General features: G+C 63.0%; 1 protein-coding gene across 5 annotated transcripts in view; it reads left to right on the top strand.

The window, feature by feature from the left end:
- The first annotated feature begins 413 nt into the window (after positions 1-413).
- LOC130861292 (cyclin-dependent kinase 11B) overlaps positions 414-18,991 on the top strand; it is a 40,836-nt gene continuing 22,258 nt past the window's right edge. Inside the window, exons 1-8 of one of the 5 annotated variants that reach the window (XM_057750062.1) lie at positions 414-1,661; positions 11,981-12,383; positions 12,473-12,608; positions 12,813-12,940; positions 14,510-14,630; positions 15,601-15,654; positions 15,910-15,982; positions 18,485-18,630. In XM_057750062.1, the coding sequence (XP_057606045.1) occupies positions 12,062-12,383; positions 12,473-12,608; positions 12,813-12,940; positions 14,510-14,630; positions 15,601-15,654; positions 15,910-15,982; positions 18,485-18,630 (980 nt within the window). In that variant the 5' untranslated portion in view covers positions 414-1,661; positions 11,981-12,061. Of the gene's footprint in view, positions 1,662-11,613; positions 12,384-12,472; positions 12,609-12,812; positions 12,941-14,509; positions 14,631-15,600; positions 15,655-15,909; positions 15,983-18,397; positions 18,631-18,991 lie in introns of those variants that run through there. The other 4 variants (XM_057750070.1, XM_057750036.1, XM_057750054.1 and 1 more) reach the window with 4 other exon arrangements.

Below are 18,991 nucleotides of genomic sequence, written 5' to 3'. Positions count from 1 at the left end.
GATGCTGTACGTCGGACAGGGCCCAGCAGTGAAATGTCTCCTGCTACCTTCACAGGCAGCAAAGCAACGTCTCCTATGAATTACGTGAAAACTAATAAAGGGAAACCTCAACTGAAATGGAGTTGGGAGGCCAGCAGGGGAAGCTCTCGGGCTTGCACCCCTGGACATGCACACATCCCAGCAAGAAGAGCGTCCCTTGTGTCTGTGGCCAGAAGCAGCTACTTCACTACCACCAGCAGGAGGAGGGACGACTTTCCGCCTGCCTGGCGACCTCAGCCCATGAAAAGCCACCCGCGCTCAGGGCCCCGCTCCTCCAGGAGACTCTGCAACGGCCCCCCTCCTCCGTGGGTCTCCGCTCCTGCCTGACCAGGCTACGTGTCCCCTGGAGCGAGGTTCTTCGCTGCTGTCAGACCCGTTTTGCTGGTAAAAGAAGTGGCTGTTTCAGTGAAGCACTGTTGACAAAGCAGAAGGGGCGGGATCCAAGCTCCGGAAGCGTGGCCGCGGAGCGAGGCTTCCCGCGGCCGCGGCCGGAGGCCCCACGCTCGGGCGCCGGGCTCCCCGACAGCGGCTCAGAAGCGTGGACATGTAATGTCTCGGGCGAAACGTACGGAAGAAGCTGCTGCGACGCTCGCGATACCTCGCACACGTTTGCTTCTGAAATGATTCGACTGCCGGTAACCCACCGGCCACCAACGCGGTCATCCAGACTCTCAGCTCTGTGCACGCCAGGAGGACCTGCCCCCCAGACTCTGCTCGGGGCCCCGGACACTCCACCCAGGGACGAAGGCGGCGTCTCCTCCGCTCCGGGGCGCGCCTGCGAGGACACGCGAGCCTCGCCGGGGCGGTTTCCGCGCAGGCCCGGCCCCGCCGCCCAGGAACTGGCCCTCTGGCCAAGATCTAAAGCAGAAGCGCCTTGCGTTCAACAATAATGGGAAGGGAGATACGTGAAAGTTTGAAAAGAAAGAAAGGCTTTAAGGAGAGCGCGTCGGCCGCGCCCGCGCCCCTGACATTTACGTCAAAACCTGCGCGGGGCGGAGAGCCGCCGCGGCGGGCGCTCCGGCGCAGGCGCGCGTCCCCGGGCCGAGGCCACGGCCCCGGGGCGGGGCTCCCGCCGCTCGGCCAATCCGCGCCCTTGCCAGGGGCGCGGCCTCGGGGGCCCCGCCAGCCCCGGGGCGCTTCCGAGGCCCGCTACCTCGGCACGACCCTCCCTTTGTCTTTCCCCTTCTAAAGGGGGGTGCACTGAGGCTGGGACTTCTGTGCCTTGAAACCAAATCCGGAGGACGGCCCCTGAGGGGCTTACAGGTCGGCGCCTCCACGAGCTGGCCGCCCCTCCTGGGCCGCGGTGGTGCGGCCCGGGGGGGTACCAAGGGGAGGACGGCGGGGGTCGCCGTCGCCCAGGGGCACACCCCCAAGTGGGCGGAAGTGGTACGGGCCGGAAGATACCAAGGGGACGACCACGCGGAGGCGTCGGCAGCACACCCCCCCAGCCTGGGCGGAGGTGGTACAGCCCGGCAGGTGCCGAGGGGACCACCGCGGCGCCGTCGCCCAGCAGCGCCACCACCCCCGCCTGGGCACAGGTGGTACGGCCCGGAGGGGTGCCAAAGGGATGACCCTGGGGGTCGCCGTCACCCAGGAGCACCACCCCCGCCGGGGCTGAAGTGGTAGGGCCAAAAGGATGCCAGGGGGACGGCCGCGGGGGCAACCGCCCAGCAGCCCGTCCCCACCCCCGGCTCTGAGGGGCACGGCGGAACGAGTCCCGCGGGTTGTCCGGGAGCCGCGGCGAGCTTCCGGCCGAGGCGTCCCTTCCGGCGCCTGGCTTCCGGGCCGGTAGCGGCACTTCCGCCCGCTTCGCCCCGCCCGCGGCCCCGCCCCGCGGGGACCGGAGCGGCCCCTCGCGCCCCGCCCACCCGGCCGGGCCCGCTGGCGTCGGCGCCCCGAGGGCCGTCCGCGGGACGTGGGCGGGCCGCCGTGCGGAGGCGGGGCCCGCGGCGCCCGAGCGAGCGCGTCCTCCGCCCCGGCGCGCGCAGGGCCCGCCCGGGGGCGGCCGCCGGCCCGGGTCTACGGCCCCGAGGCTGCGGGGCGCTCGCGGCGTCCGGCCCGGGCGCGCCTCGGTGGGTGCAGCGCTGAGGGAAGCCGGCGGGGCGGGCGCCTCCGGGGAGCCCCCGGCGTCCGGGCCGCCCCGGCCCGCGCGGGGCCCGCCTCCGTGTCCAGCGCGGGGGCAGCTGCGGCCCCGGGTCCGCGCGGCGGGCGGGCGGGCGGGGGTCCTTGCGCCTTCGCCGCCGCTGCTCCGGGGGTCCGGGCGGGCGCGGGCCGGGGCGGTGGGGGCGGCCGCGCGCGCGACAGAGAGAGAGCCGGGCGCGGGTCCGGGCGTCCGTCCGCGCTGGGCTCCGGGGCCCGGGCGGACCGCGGCCGTGTTCGCGGGGCGGGGGGCTGCCCGCGGTCCGCGCGCGCCCTTCCCGCGGCGGGCTCGGGGGGCCCGGGGCGCCCGGCGGCGTCCCTCCCCGCGGGCCTCCTGCTCCGAAGCCCTGAGCTCTGCTCGCCCACCGCTGCTGCGAGAGAAAGAGGAAAGCTCTGCTCAGAGGCAGGCTCTTTGTTGAGCGGCTGGAAGCGCTTGGTATTTTAGTAGCACACAGTGGATGTCACCAAAAACCTTGAAACTTGCAAGTGGCACTTTAAAGCAGCGCGAAACAACAGTAAACAACAGGAAAAGCAGCATTAAGAGAGGGAATAGGAAAGTTTTTACATTAAAGAAGCCCATTTTCTTTTCTAAAAAAAATCTTTTATAATTGAAGTGTAGTTGATTTGCAGTGTGTTAGTTTCTGATGTGCAGCAGAGTGATTCAGTTATACATATATACACATATTCTTTTTCACGTTCTTTTCCGTTGTGCGGTATTACAAGATATCGACTATAGTTCGCTGTGCTACACAGTAGGTCCTTGTTAAGAAATCCACTTGTTAAGAAATCCACTTTTAATGCACATAAATTATAAAATGAAGAAAAGCCAAAACGCAAAAAAAAAAAAAAAAAAGGGGAGGGTCTGAGATTCTGCCTCCCGGAATTGACCACAGCTGGGGACTTGCCTTGTGTTCTTCTGAACCATTTGTCCTTTTCAAAGCAGAACATATTGTGCAGAGAGCTTGTAACTCTGCTCTCACGTAAGCTACGACAAATATATTTTTGTCAAAGCTTGTAGGGCCACAGAGGCCCGGTGTGTGACAGAATTTGTTACAAATTCTTTATCTGACCCCTGGCTAGTGTCAGCTTCTCATTCTTAAAAACAAAGCTTTTGAACATCTTTGTATGCATAAGCTGGGGACTTCGTTCAATTATTTCTTTAAGATGAATCCCTAGAGGTCAAATTTCTGAATTAGGGTATAAAAAGTGTAGACTTTCAGTACATTTTATCTCAACTGCCCTGCTGACAACTTGAACAAACCTAGGTTTCCTCGCCAGGTATTTGAGAACATCCTGAGTTGTTTGTTGTAGAATAGGAGCTCTTGACCTCAGGCTAAGAGGACCTGGAATTTAAGGGTCTGCAGAACTGGCTGGGAAAGTCAACATGTTTATTTTAACAAACTGCCACCTGCACTTCCCTTCAGTGGCAAATGTGCCATGGTGGCCCTGGCCGCCCACGTTCGAGAACCAGGCACCCTCCCCACGGGTCGTGAGCCCTCGCCGCAGGGTTAGCGGAGACTGGCCCGTTCAAGCCGTGGCTGGTTGGTGGCTCAGCGCCTGATGAAGGCGTCACAGATGTGCTTCTTGCAGCCTGTTGCTGACCGGGTTTCCTTTCAGCCCCAGGTGGGCACCCTCTTCTGAGGACAGCTCTGGGCAGGAGGAAGGAATCCACGCTGGCCTTGGGAGCCACTTATTCTGTGCTGGGTGGAAAAGGCTACGTTTCAGATCTTGTTATTTGTGCTGTCATCTGAGAGGGCGATAACTCAGACCTTTGTCACCAGGGGCCTGGGGGGAGCAGTGCCCCACGAGCCCTGCCTTCAGCCCCGTCTGCCCCGTTTCCAGGCCGACCTGGGTGAGGTCAGTTTTTCGTTGTCAGATTGGGGCTGCTGAACTTCGGTCTTTCGCAGGATAAGAATTGCTTCTCGTGAAGGCACCTTGAGTCACGGGGGCTGAGAAAGAAGAACGGGCAGTGGAAACACAAGCCGGAGCTGGGGAGGGCAGCAGGGGTCCCTGCAGGCCTGGGCCGCCGACCCCCCGGCTGCTGCCGGCCTGCACCGCGACGCCCAGCACAGCCGCCAAGGGGCTCGGCCAGGCCCGGGGCGGGCCTCCTGCTCAGGACCAGCGCTGCGCCAGTGGCGGGTGGTGAGTGCCGCCGGCACGGCGGGTGCTCAGCCACCAGCGGGCACCGAGGACCTGGCCGCCTCAGCCGAGGGTGTTGCCGGCGTTTCTCGTTCTCACTGCCGCGCCAAGTCCACAGCACAGGTCTATCCTCCGGCGGGTGGATGGTCGCGCCTCCCAGCCGTCGTGACGAGCAGTCCCACTCTGGACGCTCTGGGGGAACCTCGAGGGTGCAAGTGCTGATTTGTAGGGTGTGCGGGAGTGTAGCTCTCAAGGCGGTGCCAAACCATCTCCCCAAGTGCGTGTCCCCAGCCGCCCCACAGCCGTGTCTGGGGACCTCGGGGTCCACACCTTCCAACAGCTTTGGGTGTTGTCAGACCTGATGGTTTTTGGCGGTGAGGGTGGGGGGTGTGTCCTGACCCCTGATGAGGTCGACGCCTGTGGTCGGTGACCTCCACGGTGACACCTGTGGCCCCGCCTCCCGGCGTCGCACCCTCTGTAGCCCCCTCCCTCGAGGCCAGGCTTCTGACGAGCGCCGCCCTGCCACCGCGAAGGGGAGGACGGTGCGGAAAGACTGGGCCTCCTCGGGCGCTTCCTCTCAGCCGCCAGCTCGTGCTGACGCGGCCCCGCCGAGGGGTCTTCCCCCCGCAGCCGGCCGGGAGCGCGTGTGCGCTTGGAAGCGGGCGCCCCAAGACCTCGGCCCCTCCTGCCGTCGTGACGGCCCAGCCGCCCGGCGCAGCTGCTGCCAGCGTCCCGACCGCAGAAGCTGTGGGGTCCCGAGTGCGGGGCGCGGGGCGCCGTGTTACACGGTGCTGGCCAGCGGATACGCCTCCCTTCTCGTGCCCGTTGGCGGTTTGGAAATCCTCTCCTGCGCTGGCGTTTTGCCCACGTTTCCTGTTGAGTTGTAGGAATTCGTTATGTCTCCCTTTGCATTGTTGTACCTATCTTTTCCAGGTTGTCACTTGTCACTTAGTGGGCTTAGTGTGTTAGTGTTGCGGCACATCGTAGTGCGGTTTGATGACACGAAAGCTCTCAGTTTAGCCAGCTTAGTCTGTTTTATTTATATTTTCACTTATGGGTAATGCTTTACAGGGATGGGTTTAAGATACCCTTTTCTGGGACTTCCCGGCGGTGCAGTGGTTAGGACTCTGCAGTTTCACTGCAGGTGGCCTGGGTTCAGTCCCTGGTGGGGGAGTTGAGATCCCACAAGCCGCGTGGCATGGCCAAAATGGAAGGCAAAAAAAAAAGATACTCTTTTCCTACCCCAGGATCAGGAAGATACTCTCTTACGTTTTCCTCTAAACGTGAGGTTTTATGTGACTGCGTTCCACAGCCAGGCTGTCCAGGTTCAAGCCCTGACCTGTGTCTCGCATGGGTGCCAGCGTCCCTCCCCAAGGGCCGTCGTGACGACTCACTCACTGAGTTAACGTGTGTGAGATGCTCCGTCAGGCCCACTGCTTCCTGGAAGTGCTCGGTGGGGGCTGCTTGTCGTCACTGTGAGGTCAGGGTCATGCCCGGACGGGGCGCGAGGCCTTCCGTCTCCAGTGAGCCGCAGCCCCGCTCTGTCTCGGGTCTGCACCCTGCTGCGCGCAGCCTCTGGGCCTGCGTTCCCGATACCGCACGTGGCCTGGCACCCTCGTGTCTGGATAGGCCCCCCTTCAGGGAAGTTTCTTTTCTTCTCCCCTTTGTACCTTCATCGCAGGCCTTTTGTCATTGACACGTACCTTGTAGGGACATTCTTTGAGGCTAAACATCCTGTCATTTGTACACGTCCGCCCAGCCTGCGTGGACTGTAGTGAGATGATGGGATCCCTGACACGTGGAGGTGTTCTGATGGCATCAGTCATTTGACTTTGTACCAGAAGGAAGAGGTTTTCTTTTTCTCCGTTTATTGATCACGGTGGATGTGTGGGTTCTAACCCTTTGTCGTTATTCACTTTCTCAAACCACCAGGATGTGGCTGAAGGGCGTCCTTCATCCTGGTCCCTGTGTCCTTATTTATTTATTTATTTTTTATTTATTGGCCACATTGGGTCTTCGTTGCTGCACGTGGGCCTTCTATACTTGCAGAGAGCTGGGGCTACTCTTCATGGGCTTCTCATTGCGGGGGCTTCTCATGTTGCGGAGCACGGGCTCTAGGCTCGCGGGCTTCAGTCGTTGTGGCTTATGGGCTCAGTAGTTGTGGCTCACGGGTTCTAGAGCGCAGGCTCAGTTGGCGCACGGGCTTCGTTGCTCCATGGCATGTGGGATCTTCCTGGACCAGGGGTTGAGCCCGTGTGCCCTGCGTTGGCAGGCAGATTCCCAACCACTGTGCCACCAGAGAAGCCCCCCGTGTCCTTCTGATGAGCCCCTCTCTCCTCTGGCCCAGCTGAAGCCCCAGCCCTGGAATCAGCCGTTTCTCCAGGGGGGCTGGTTCGGGTCAGCACAGGATGAGGTCTAGAAGCCAGCTCTCTCCAGCTGTCGGAGCCTCCTGCCTCCGGGCCTCCTGCGGCTCCGTCTGCCCCCACAGCCACCCTCCTTCTGTGCAGCGCGCTGCCCCGTCTGCTCCACACGCGGCTCCCACCCGGCCTCTGCGAGGGGGCCCAGCGCCTACCTGGGGTGTGGCCTGGAGCCCGTGCATGTTCTCAGCACTGTGGGCGCACATTGCGGGGTGGCTTCCTGTCCTGTGCTCTTCGGTGGGTACTGGTGTCGCCTGGCTGTGGTTTGGTTCAGGTATTTCTGTCTGTATTGCACGTGAGAGATTTTTGTTTCTAGAGACGTAATCGATTGGATCGTTTTGGGTTCCAGAGGGCGTGCGTGTTTCAGAGGTGCGTGGCATGGGTGGGATCCGAGGGGCGTGGATGCCGTGGCGATCCTCAGCCCCTGGCCTGGTGCTCGGCCCTCAGCCGTCCATCCTCCCCTCGGCTGTGGACACCAACACCGGTGTTTACTCACCATCAGATTTGCGCCCGTGGCAGGGCACCTGCAGATCAGGGAGCACGCGGTGTCTCTGTCTCGTTCCTGCTGGTTCCCACTTGGGTGCCTCCGGGAGGGGCGTCCGCCTGTTTCTCCGGGGAGCAGAGTTGTGACGGACCCTGGTCACCAGTTCACGCCTCTCGGGAGTCGTCTGAGGCGTCGTGGTTTCATTCAGCAGTGGGACGCTTCCTCTCGCGACTTCCCACGTTCTCCTCCCGCTGATTCATTCCTGACGGTTACTTTGTCGGTTTGTCTGCACGGCTGTGTCCGTCTGTCCCTCCCGGAGGGGCCGGGAGGCGGCTCGTCTCCCTCTGGCTGCCTGCCGGCCGGGTGAGCTCCGATCTTTGACCCTCACTGTGAAGGTCCTCAGGCTGAGCCGCGGAAGCTTTCCTCAGGGCGGCTGCCTCTCCTCTGGTGGCCGGGCCGCGCCTGGGGCTGCCTTGGCCTCTGTGGGCTGTGTCCAGAGGCAGGACCCCAGGTCAGCTGGGTCACTGCATCCTTGCTGTCTGCCCACCTCGAGCTCCCCGTGTGCTGTTGGGGCCCCTGGAGTCCCCACGTCAAGTCCCGTCCTGAGTCGGAGCTTCCTGGGAGCCCGGGGCACTGGTGAGGTTTCCACGTCTGCTGCCCTGGTCTTGGTCCCCAGGGACCCCTCCCTAGGGGCTCTCATAGCATCTCCTCCTGCCTGTCGGGGGGCGCTCGCCCCCTCCCGTCTCTGGCCCTGGCTCAGCTCCCGGGCGCTGACAGGCGACCAGAAGCTCAGGGCTGCTCAGCTGCCTTCTCCTGGGGCCCTGGTTTCCGTCCTCAAGGTCTGTCCTGTACCTGTTGACTTCCCCAGAGACGGCCCTTCTGGCCTCCAGCCTGGAGGGCCACCTCAGCCTGTATCACTGCCCAGGGGCCTCGTTCACTGCCCGGTCTCAGCTGCTTCTCTGCAGTGACCCCTCCTTATTCCAGGCCCCTAGCCCCGCCCCAGGAGCTGCCGGAGGAGCCGTCCATCGCCTAACAGCACACACGAGCAAAGAGCTGGGAATCCTGGTGACTCACGGGTCTTGTTGGGCAGAAGCAAGACAGGACCGTCGTTCCCTTCTACAGTCGATTTCACTTTTTGTGTGTGTTTGTTTGGGGGCTGGGCAGCGCGGCTTGCGGGATCTTGGTTCCGCGACCAGGGATTGAACCTGGGCCACTGAGGTGAAGGCGCTGAGTCCAAACCGCTGGACCGCCAGGGAATGCCCATGATTTAATTTTTTAAGACATTCAGAGCCATTGTTGTGACTCAAGGGGCATCTGGACTCCTTGCCGAAACTACACACACGTGGAGGGTGCTGACCCCTCCTGCTGGACGTGGCGGCGGGGAGCTTCTGCCGGTCCCTCGGCTGTGGCATCCTCGGTCACCAGGCTGGGTGGGCTGTTCTTGGTGGTGCCAGTGGTCGGGAAGAGGTCGTGCGCTGCAGAGGCCCCATGCACCTGTCCTGGGCTCCCGGGGCCCGTCTGGAGGCCGGGGATGGTGGTGGTGGTCTGTGATGGTGCACCGGCTGCCTTCCAGTCTGGAACCTGCCACCTGCCTGCGGCAGGACACAGGAGCTCTGGCTCCACCTGAGACCAGGCCACCGAGGGCAGAGGGGCCAGGAGGCCCTGGCCTGAACAGGCATCCGTCTCCCCAGGTGCTGGCTGGTTCTTGTTTAGGTACGATTCTTCAGCTTGCGGAACAGCCTAGGAAACAGCGCGACGGCCGCCAGGCCTGCCCGCTAGCGTCCCCGTCCTCAGGCCCAGCCCAGTCCCCACCCCGGCTTGAGCCCCCGGTTCTTTCTGTGCTGTTACTCTTGCTGGCACACAGTGTCTGGACGCGTCTGCTGCTGGTGGCGCCGGGCGCCACACTGCCCACGACGCCGTGAGGTCAGCCTGGTCGTGTGCGGCTTTCCCCACCGCCGTGAGCGTCCGGCTGCACCCCCACCTCCGCCTGCCTGTCGCGTCCCTGTCTGTCTGGCTTTTGTTTTGCTACTGACAAAAAAGTGCCACCTTGACCCCATCTGACGGCCGCCCTGTCCCCGCGCCGCCGCGAGGGCTCTGTGGACTCCTCCTTGCGTTGTTTCCTGTCCCTCGTGGTGACTCCTGAAGGGCCCCGTTCCCACCGTCTGTCTGAATGTGTTTGCACCTGCGCCACAGCCTGCTTTCAGCCTGCGGCAGTCCTGACTCTGGGCCTCGTGGTGCGGGCGGCTGGTGCCTCTTGTGCTTGTTGCAGGGGCAGGGAGATGGGTTCGCCCGATGCCCTGCACCCTCGGGGGCAGGACCTCACGGGCAGATGAGGGCACAGCCCTGCGCGATGACCTTGGGGGTCGTGGGTGCCCCGTAGGCGCAGACCCAGCGGAACCACAAGGACGTGGTGGATGGCCCAGTGCCGGTGCTGGTGTCCCTGGGGGGGCTGGTTCCCGCGCGGCGGTCCATCCGCAGGTGAGTGGCGGCTGCGGAACCGCATGGCCAGGTCTTCGTTTAAAAGCAGCTTCTAGTTGAAGAAGGAGAGCGGGTGCCCTGGGCCTCGGGGCTCAGTGGGCGGCAGGGCCAACGCTCCTTGACCTGTGGAGGAGGTGGTGGAGGCCCAGCTGGCGTTCTGCCCCAGAAGCTGGGGGCGGGGGGGTGGGGGGGGCGCCTGATGAGACCCTCCCCGGGGCCGGGCACCAGCCTGGGGGCTCTGGGAGCAGCACCTCACAGATGGGTTCCGTGTGGGGCCTCAGTGGCCGGGGGGCTTGTGCAGCAAACGCCAGCACAGGGTCCCTGAAGAGAGGCTCCTGGTGCCGTCGGGGGCGGACGGGAGGCTCCCCTGAGAGGCAGAGCCCCGCGGCCGGTGGGGAACTGTGTCCTGGAGGGTCCGGCTGCAGGGCTGGGCGTCCAGACGGTCAGTGAGGGGCCTGGGGGTGGGGCGCCTTCTTTCTGTTCTTGGGGAGCCCACACCACACGTGGGCCTTCCTCCTGCGTTTTCCATTCCCCTGCTGGGCTGTAGCTGGTCCAGCTGCGAGGTTGGGGGAGCCCACAGAGGTGCAGCTCCCAGCATGGTGCTGCCCAGAGGGGACAGGGGGTGGGCTGGGAAGAGGAAGGAGGGCGGGGGCCCTGTCGGCGCCCAGAGGGCTGGAAGGGTTGTGCATATCGAGGGGCCAGTGGGAGCCCACAGGAGGGCCAGGTGCGTCCATCGTGGTCTGGGGTGCGTTTGGGGAGCTGCCCTGGTGTCCCTAGGGATGGGGTGCACCTGGGGGCCTGCTGGGACCTGGTGCTGCTGAGTCCGTGAGGCGACCGAGAGCACTGGGTAGACACTGGGAGCTGGGGGGCAGCTCGGCTGGGAGCCCGGCCTCGGGCAGGCTTCAGGGAGTCGTGAGTCTGTTTGGGTCACACGGGCCTTGGGGGCGGTACAGCCAGCTGGACACGCGATGCCTCCTTGTTGTGACACCTGTCCCCCCAGATGACAGCATGGGAGGGACCAGGACATCGTCAGCTGGCTCGGCTGGGGGGGGCGGGGAGGGGCTGGGAACTCCGGTTTGGTGTCACTGGGGAGGAGTGGCTGGGCCTCCTGAGCGGGATAGGTGGTCGTCACTGGGTCGCTTAAAGCCAGAATGGGGACTGCCCCGGCGGTGCAGTGGTTAGGACTCCGTGCGCTCACTGCCAAGGATCCAGTCCCTGCAGGTCACGAGCCACAAGGTGCAGCCAAAAGAAGAAGAGCCAGAACTTGAAGCACTTGCCCACCAGTACACGGGGGAGACCGGGTCTGATTTTGCCTGTGATCTTAGGGGGTGTGAGGGGTCTCTCGAGACGTCGTGGCCCCAGGCCTGAGCGCCCAGCAGCTGTGGGTCTGTTGAGGAAGCAGTGTCCTCTCCTGGGCGCCTGGCAGAGGCAGCCCCCGCGGCCGCTCCAAGGCTCCCCCTCAAGCCCGGGAGGAGGGCCCTCGGCCAAGGATCTGTGCACAGGAGCAGCCCCCCTCGAGCCAGAGGCAGCTGACCCACCGAGAGGCGGGGGAGCGTGCGGTCAGGTCTTGGGTGCGGAGCTGGTGGCCCGAGAAAGAGGTGATACAAAGGAGGAATGGAAAGGGAAGAGAAACAGGCCAGCTTGAAACGGGAACAGATAGAACACAAAGAAGGCAGGGGGCGGAGCTCAAAACCCGGCCAAGGGACAGAAACTCAAGAGTCTCTGACGGGGCAGGTCAGCCCTCCCACGGAGGACAACCTGAAACTCTGGATAAAGTGTGAAGGCGTCGGGTGAGGGCGTGGGAGCGCCGGCTCGGGGTGGGGGGCACAGCTCTGGCGGGAGCCCTGTCTCAGCGGCTCTGGCTGGTCCCGGGGGGGGTGGGGGGACGGTGCAGGGCACTTGTGACAGCTTCGGGGGTGGCGTGGAGACCCCAGGCCTCAGCTGAGGGAGGGCAGCCTGGACGATGAGCTCGAGGCCGGGCTGGCCGCTGGGGGCCCCGGGACAGAGCCGCAGAAGGCAGGGCTCAGCAGGTCCTGTGGGAGGAGGTCAGGCGGGATTTGCTGGGCAGGCCAGGTGTGTGTGGGGGGAAGGGAGGCCGGTAAAGGCTTTGGCCTCAGGAACTCAGTGGAAGAGAAGTCGGGGCTGTCGGGGCGCCCGCTCCGACGGGGCAGGGAAGGAGGCCAGGACTCGAGGGTGCGCTCGCTGTGAAGTTACTTTAAGGGAGTGATTGAAGTGGGCAGGACCTCAGGCGCACGGCAACACCGCCCTTTCCTTCCTGCTCCAGCCCACGCCCGGCCCGCTGCCCGCATGGCCGCAGCCTCCGGCCCCACGTCCCTGCCCCGCGCCGCCCGCCGCCGCCCCTGAGATGTCGGCGCCCTCCAAGCCCGCGGCCCTGGCGGAGCTGGCCCCGGGCCCCGGCGAGAAGCCGGGGGGACGGCCGCTCCTGGCCTGGGGCCCCGTGTTCGGCCACCGGAGCGAGAAGATCGCGTTTGGCCAGAGCGACGGCGGCCCCGAAGAGCACCTGCTCACGGTCACCGTCACCGAGACGACTGTCATCGAGGCGGACCTGGGCGTGTGGGGCGCCCGCGCCCTCACCTACCTCACACTCTGGTTCTTCTTCAGCTTCTGCACCCTGTTTCTCAACAAGTACATCCTGTCCCTGCTGGAAGGGGAGCCCAGCATGCTAGGTACCCTGCCGGGCGCTGGCGGGGGGCACGGGGCTGCTGGTGGGGGGGGGGGGGCCGTCTGCTCAGCCGGCGCCCGCCCGCTCCCGCAGGGGCCGTGCAGATGCTGTCGACCACGCTCATTGGTTGCGTGAAGACGTTCGTGCCCTGCTGTCTGCATCAGCACAAGCCCCGGCTTTCTTACCCACCCAATTTCATCATGACCATGCTGTTCGTGGGTCTGATGAGGTAAGCGGCTGGCGCTGCTGGCTGAGGGGCTGAGTCTCTTATCTGTAAAACACCTGCCCCGGGCTGCCTGTTATCCTCAGGGGACCCGGGGGGGGGGGGTGGACGTTCCCCTCCAGCTGACTCCGACGGGGGGGGGGGGGGGGGGGACCGCCCTGGGGCTGCGGGCGCGCTGACTCACCCTCCGGACCCTTCTGATTGTCTTAGGTTTGCAACAGTGGTTTTGGGTCTGGTCAGCCTGAAAAACGTGGCGGTGTCCTTTGCTGAGACGGTGAAGAGCTCGGCCCCCATCTTCACTGTGATCCTGTCCCGGACAGTCCTGGGGGAGCACACCGGTGAGCAGCCCCCCGCACCTGGGCGCACCCCTCCTCTGGGGCCGCTCCCACCCGTGACGCCCTGGCGCTCAGCCTCGTCCACGCCTCTCCTGGTCCTTTCTTAGCCTCAGCGGCGGGGGGACGGTAGGAACCGGGTGAAGGAGTGACAGGCAGGTGACCTCAGCGCCTGTCCTGGAATCAGCCGGGCGCCCCAGCGCCTCCCCGCACCCCTCCTGCCCTCCGCTGCGCCTCTGCGTCCACCGTCCTCCCTGAGGCTCAGCAGATGGGGCTTAGTTCCAGATCCCCAGCCCAGGCGGCGGCCGGCACTCACTGGCGGCACCCACGTCCCTGGCTGTCCTGCCAGCCGTTCCAAGAGTGCGGTTCCGAGGCCAGGCAGGGGGCAGCCTTGGGCACGAGATGCGTCGTGTTTTACCCCGGGGTGGGGGTGGGGGGCTGCTCCAATTAGGAAAATGACAAGAAGGTAGAACAAGGCAGCACCTGCCTCAGGGAGAGAGGAGGACGAGGGGACAGGGCACAGCCGGGCTCCTCGTAGGTGCGCCCTTGGAGCCACGAGAACGCTCAGGTGATGGTGAAACACGGTCAAATCCAAGTGTGAACGCAGTTCCTGAAATCGTACTTGGGGGGAAACAGCCTGACTGCACGTCAGGCTCAGCCACACAGAGGGGTTTATTTCAAGGGCCTTAAAGCATCACACTCCGGTTCCGGCTGTGGTGGGTCCGCATGTAGAGAACCAGCGGGCTTGCTGAGAACGGTCAGGGAATCTTGATAAAATGTAGCAGAAAGAAATCTGTTAGGGAGGCGTTGGGGGATGACTGAGGTGCCCGGACCTGAGGGGCCAAGGTTTGGGGTCCCTAGAGGAGTGACCCACTGTGGGGCACCCCCAGCAAACCCCCGAATCTGCCACTGCCCACCCCGAATCCACGAAGGCATCTGCCCCCATGGACGGCCTCTCAGCCTCGGCCCCGCGTGCAGTCCTCCGTCCAGCAGGCCTCCCCTCGAGGTGACTTGAAGCCGCGAGGCTGCGGGTTTGCTGTGTGGACAGCGCTGTCCTGGGCGGGAGTGGTGGCCGTGGTCATCTGAGGGCTGCACTCCTGCTCCTTTTGGCTAAACACGAAAGGCTGTCCCCTCATCTGCTTTGAATTTCAAGATAAGTGAAGTGCTGTGTCTGAAATCAAAGCAGAGGCACCAGACGAGGCGGGATGCCGTGCTTGCAAAGTGGCCTGGTTTTCTGTTGCACCAAACGGACTTTTTACCCGCATGTCAAGGTTGTTGCTTAGATTTCAGAACGGAGGCAGGAGGGCTGGATGCCCCAAGGGTGTGAGGCCTCCCTCCTACCCCAGCCTTCCTTGGAGACCACCCTTCACCCAGCGGAGGGGGCTGCAGGGAGCAGGGCTTGGAGCTGGTGGCTCTGGCGGTCGTACCCCGGCTCTGGAGTGGGTGAGGGAGGCACGCACTATGTTTGGCCTCCAACGAGAAGAATGGAACAAAGTGAGCCTGCAGAGAATGCAGGGTGGCGGCGGGGGGAGGTGGGATGCTGCAGCGCGGCCCCTGTGTGCTGTCCCTCTGCAGGGCTGCTGGTCAACCTCTCCCTCATCCCGGTCATGGGCGGCCTGGCGCTGTGCACGGCCACCGAGATGAGCTTCAACTTCTTGGGGTTCTCGGCCGCCTTGTCCACCAACATCATGGACTGGTGAGTCCGAGGGGTGGGTCCCGGGCACGCGGGCTTCCATGTCGTGCAGGAGGCGGGGGGGGGCGCCGCACCCTGGTGAGGCCGGGCTGTCTTGCTGACCACTCGGCACAGCCTGCCCTCTCCGCGTCGCCACTTCTGAGAAGAGAAGAAGTAGTGGCAGCGCGGGTACCGGGGGTTTCTCATTGCCGATACCCGCAAAGAAAAACAGGCCCGTCTGGAGGGTCTGAGTGGCACAGCTGAGTAAAAATGAAAAAGCAGCCTTCATTTCGTTTCTCACACTTTGCTGTGTTTCCTTCAGCCTTTCCCTCTGCGTTTGTTCCCAGAAACACAGTCCGGCTCACGTGCTGGTTGCATCTCATTGTCCACTCCGAGCGTGGGATGGTCTCCAGAAGCCTCCTCGCTCCCCTGCAGACGCTTCAGTCCTGACGCCTTTAAATCTGCAGGAAACATCCTCACACACATGTCCCTCTAGGTTTCTGCCTGGCCTGCAGCGTAAAGCGCTAGAAGAGGGCCAGCACTGCGGACCTCTGCAGCAGACTTGTGGCTCTGGTTTAAGTGTCTCGGCCAGAGCTTCTGTGCACCCGGAGGCCGGGGTGTAGTGTCGTCCGTCGGGGAGCCGACCCCTGGGCTCCAGGGAAGCTGGACGCTGTCCGGTCTTCCCACTGGCCACCACGGGCCTTCCCGCCAGGAGTTTTGTCTCTGTTTCTCCCCCGGGTCTTCCTGTGCTCACTGTCCATCCTATGGCCACTGCTGATTTGTGGGAGCTCTTGGCACCAAGACGCGTTCTGTGCAGAGCTGGGTCGCCTTGGGCATGTCCTCAGCCTCCAAGACCTCAGGTTACCCACCTGCGAAAGGGGCAGCTCGGCCCGGCTCTTGGCAGACGCCCAGGGCCGACCCCGTTTCAAGAGGAGGCGGCACTTCCTCTGTGAGGTGCCATCAGACCTCAAGTAACCTCTTCTTTTTATTCTAGTTTGCAGAACGTTTTCTCCAAAAAGCTCCTCAGCGGGGACAAATACAGGTTCTCGTAAGTGTCACTGCCCGTGGAGACCAGAGCACCCTGTACCCCGCCCCCCCGCCCCCATTTCACCGGTGCCTTTAAAAGACACTTGTGGAAACTTGGGAGAAAAACCCACCTGTTTCCCACTGCCCCGTGGCCGGCGGGCGCCTGTCAGGCCCGGCCGTCCCCACCGCCTGGGAGGAGGTAGCCGCGCTCGGGCGCCTGGTTGCGCGGGGGTGCCGGCCGCGGAGGGGGGAGAGGGTCAGGTGCGTGTCCCCGCAGGGCCGCGGAGCTGCAGTTCTACACCAGCGCGGCGGCCGTGGCCATGCTCATCCCGGCCTGGATCTTCTTCATGGTGAGTCCCGCGGTGGTGGCCGCCGTCCCGGTCGGGCCGAGCCCCAGGCGCCGGCCGTGCTGAACGCACAGAGGCCGCCGTGCACCCGGGGTTGCGGGGGGACCCACGGGGGCAAAGCCGCAGGCTTCGCTTCCCGGAGACTTTGGCGTGAGGGTTTTAGGCGCACTTTTGTGTTGTTTTTGGCCACACCTCAGGGCTTGCGGGATCTTAGTTCCCCGACCAGGGGTGGAACCCAGGCTCCGGCAGTGAGAGCGCCGAGTCCCCACCCCTGGGCCGCCTGGGAACTCCCGCACTTGTTTTTTATCGCTACTCTTACTTAAAAACATCATGACCGCTGTCGAACAGGTCACAGGGCAGAAGCTTATAAAAGAGAGAGCAGTGTGTCCCCCGGCCCCCCAGGCCCGCTCCCGGCAGAGCCGCTTCCCAGACGCGTCTGAGCTGCTCACGTGCGTCGCGGGATGCCGTCAGTCCTGTGGGAGCACAGGCCCGCGTCTGTGCAGACCTGTCTTCCTGACACAAGTGGAACGGGGCTGTCCTGAGCTACATCCGGGCTCTGCCCTGACCCGTCACTGCCCCTTGATAGACGTGGTCGCCTGGCGCTGCTGCCGTTCTGTGCTCGTAACAGAGAGCAGGGAGCTTGGTGTGTCACGTCTTTAGCGGATGAGGGTATTTCTTTGGGTTACATTCTTGGAATTGGAATGGTGGAGTGAAAGACTGTGCACATCTGAAGTTATTTTTATTGTGTTAAAACATACATCAAATTTACCGTTCGAGCCACGTTTAACTGTACGTCACGTGCATTCACATTGTCGTCAGCCGTCATCACGCGTGGTCATTGTCTCAAACCGAAGCTCGGACCCGTCACGTGCCAACCCCACCCCCTAACGGGGAGAGGAGGTTTACCCCCAACCCCAGGGCTCCGGCTGGGCCCGAGAGTAAACTGACATAAAGCAGATTCGCAGGAGACGAGCACACAGGCTTATCCGACACGAGCTTTACGTGGCCCGTGACCCGGGAGGACGTGAAATCCCAAGTACGTGGCAGAACCTCGGCGCTCACACATCAGGGAGAAGAAGCAAGTGACTGAAACAACACGGGCGGGGGGACGGGGGGGGGCAGCGGCAGGACGACGAGGGAGATGGTGACAAGGTCCTGACGCCCGTCTCCTCCTGGCTGGGGGTGCGGGTGGGGCAGCTCCCTTCGGGGTTTGTCTCTTGCTTCCAGGAAGAAAAAGGGAGGTTGGAGAGCCCTCCTGGCACCTGCTGTTTTCTAAGCGCCTTTAGCGCAAAACAGTCCTTATGTCAAAGAGGCATATTTTAGGGGAGGGGATGTTCTGAATTCCAGCCCCCAGCCCCCGGCCCCCACCCTCCTGCTTTCTGTCTCTGTGAATCTGGCTCCTCCAGGGACCTCGTGGAAGTGGGATCACGTAGGATTTGTCCTTTTGTGTCTGGTTTATTTCACTCAGCATCGCGGCCGCAAGGTCCGTCCACGCTGGAGCAGGTGTCAGGACCGCCTCCCTTTTCGAGGCTGAATCATATTCTGTCACATAGATGGACCACATTTCGCTTATCCAACATCTCACAGAGGAACACTGGGGTTGCTTCCATCTTTAGGCTGCTGTGAGTAACGCTGCTCTGAACACAGGGGTGTAAGTATTTCTTCAAGACCCCGCTTTCAGTCTTTTGGGTCTAAACCCGGAACTGGAGTCCTGGATCACACAGCAATTCTATGTTTAATTTTTTGAGGAGCAACTAGACTGTTTTCCACGGCAGCTGCACCATTTTACATTCCTTCCAGCAGTGCCCAGGTTCCAACTTCCCCGTCCTCACCAACACATGTTATTTTTTGGTTTGTTGTTTTGGGTTTTTTTGTTTGTTGTTTTTTTAATTTATTTTTAAATTTATAACTGTGTTGGGTCTTCGTTGCTGCACACGGGCTTTCTCTAGTTGCGGTGAGCGGGGGCTATTCTTCGTTATGGTGCACAGGCTGCTCATTGCGGTGGCTTCTCTTTTTGTGGAGCACGGGCTCTAGGCACCCAGGCTTCCGTAGTTGCAGCACGTGGGCTCAAAAGTTGTGGCTCGCGGGCTCTAGAGCACAGGCTCAGTATTTGTGGCACTTGGGCTTAGCTGCTCTGCAGCATGTGGGATCTTGCTGGAGCAGGGCTTGAACCCGTGTTTCCTGCATTGGCAGGCGGATTCTTAACCACTGCGCCACCAGGGAAGTCCCTGTTTTGTTTTTTGATAGCGGCCACTCTGACGGATGTGAGCTGGCACCTCGTTGTGGTTTTGACTTGCATTTCCCTGATGATCAGTGATGTTCAGCATCTTTTCATGTGCTTATTGGCCGTCGTGTATTTCTGTATTTAACGTTTCGGTCAGTGCCGTCCACTTGCTGTTCCAGAGCCCTCCCTGTCAGTCCCCTGTACCCAGGTCCCGGGGCGCAGGTGCCACCAGAGCTCCTCTGGGTGTCGGCACAGCGGACGTCCCTCTGGCTCTGGCGCAGGACTTGCCGGTGATCGGGAGGAGCGGGAGGAGCCTCCGCTACAGCCAGGATGTGGTGCTGCTGCTGCTGGCGGATGGCGCGCTGTTCCACCTGCAGAGCGTCACAGCCTACGCCCTCATGGGGAGGGTCTCCCCCGTGACCTTCAGGTAAGGACCGCGCTCCCCAGGTCCCGCGCAGAGGGGGCTGCCTGCCGTCTAGACCTTTCGTGAGAGGTGTGTGTGGTTGTGGAGTCACGAGGGCGGTTCTCGCTGAGGTCGCGGGTCGTCCTCCCTAGGCCGTTTGAGACGTGGACACGAGAGTCTGTGAAGTAGACGCGCGGGGGACCCCGCACTGGGAACCTGTGCTTAGCAGAGAAACCCTGGGGGGGTGGGAGCGCGCCCGGGCCGGGACGCTGCCGGGATGCTGGCGCCTGCCGCTCCTGGGCCGCGCGGGCTCCCGAGCGCCTGGGACGCGCCGCCTGAGTCCCTCTGACTGTAATCGGTTCACCCGCGAGCAGCCACGCGGGGC

Source organism: Hippopotamus amphibius, chromosome 1 (assembly GCF_030028045.1).
Source record: "Hippopotamus amphibius kiboko isolate mHipAmp2 chromosome 1, mHipAmp2.hap2, whole genome shotgun sequence".
In the NCBI taxonomy this organism is placed as follows: Eukaryota; Metazoa; Chordata; class Mammalia; order Artiodactyla; family Hippopotamidae; genus Hippopotamus; species Hippopotamus amphibius.
The sequence above is the reverse complement of the archived record's forward strand: the minus strand, read 5'-3'. Positions and strand labels throughout refer to the sequence as shown.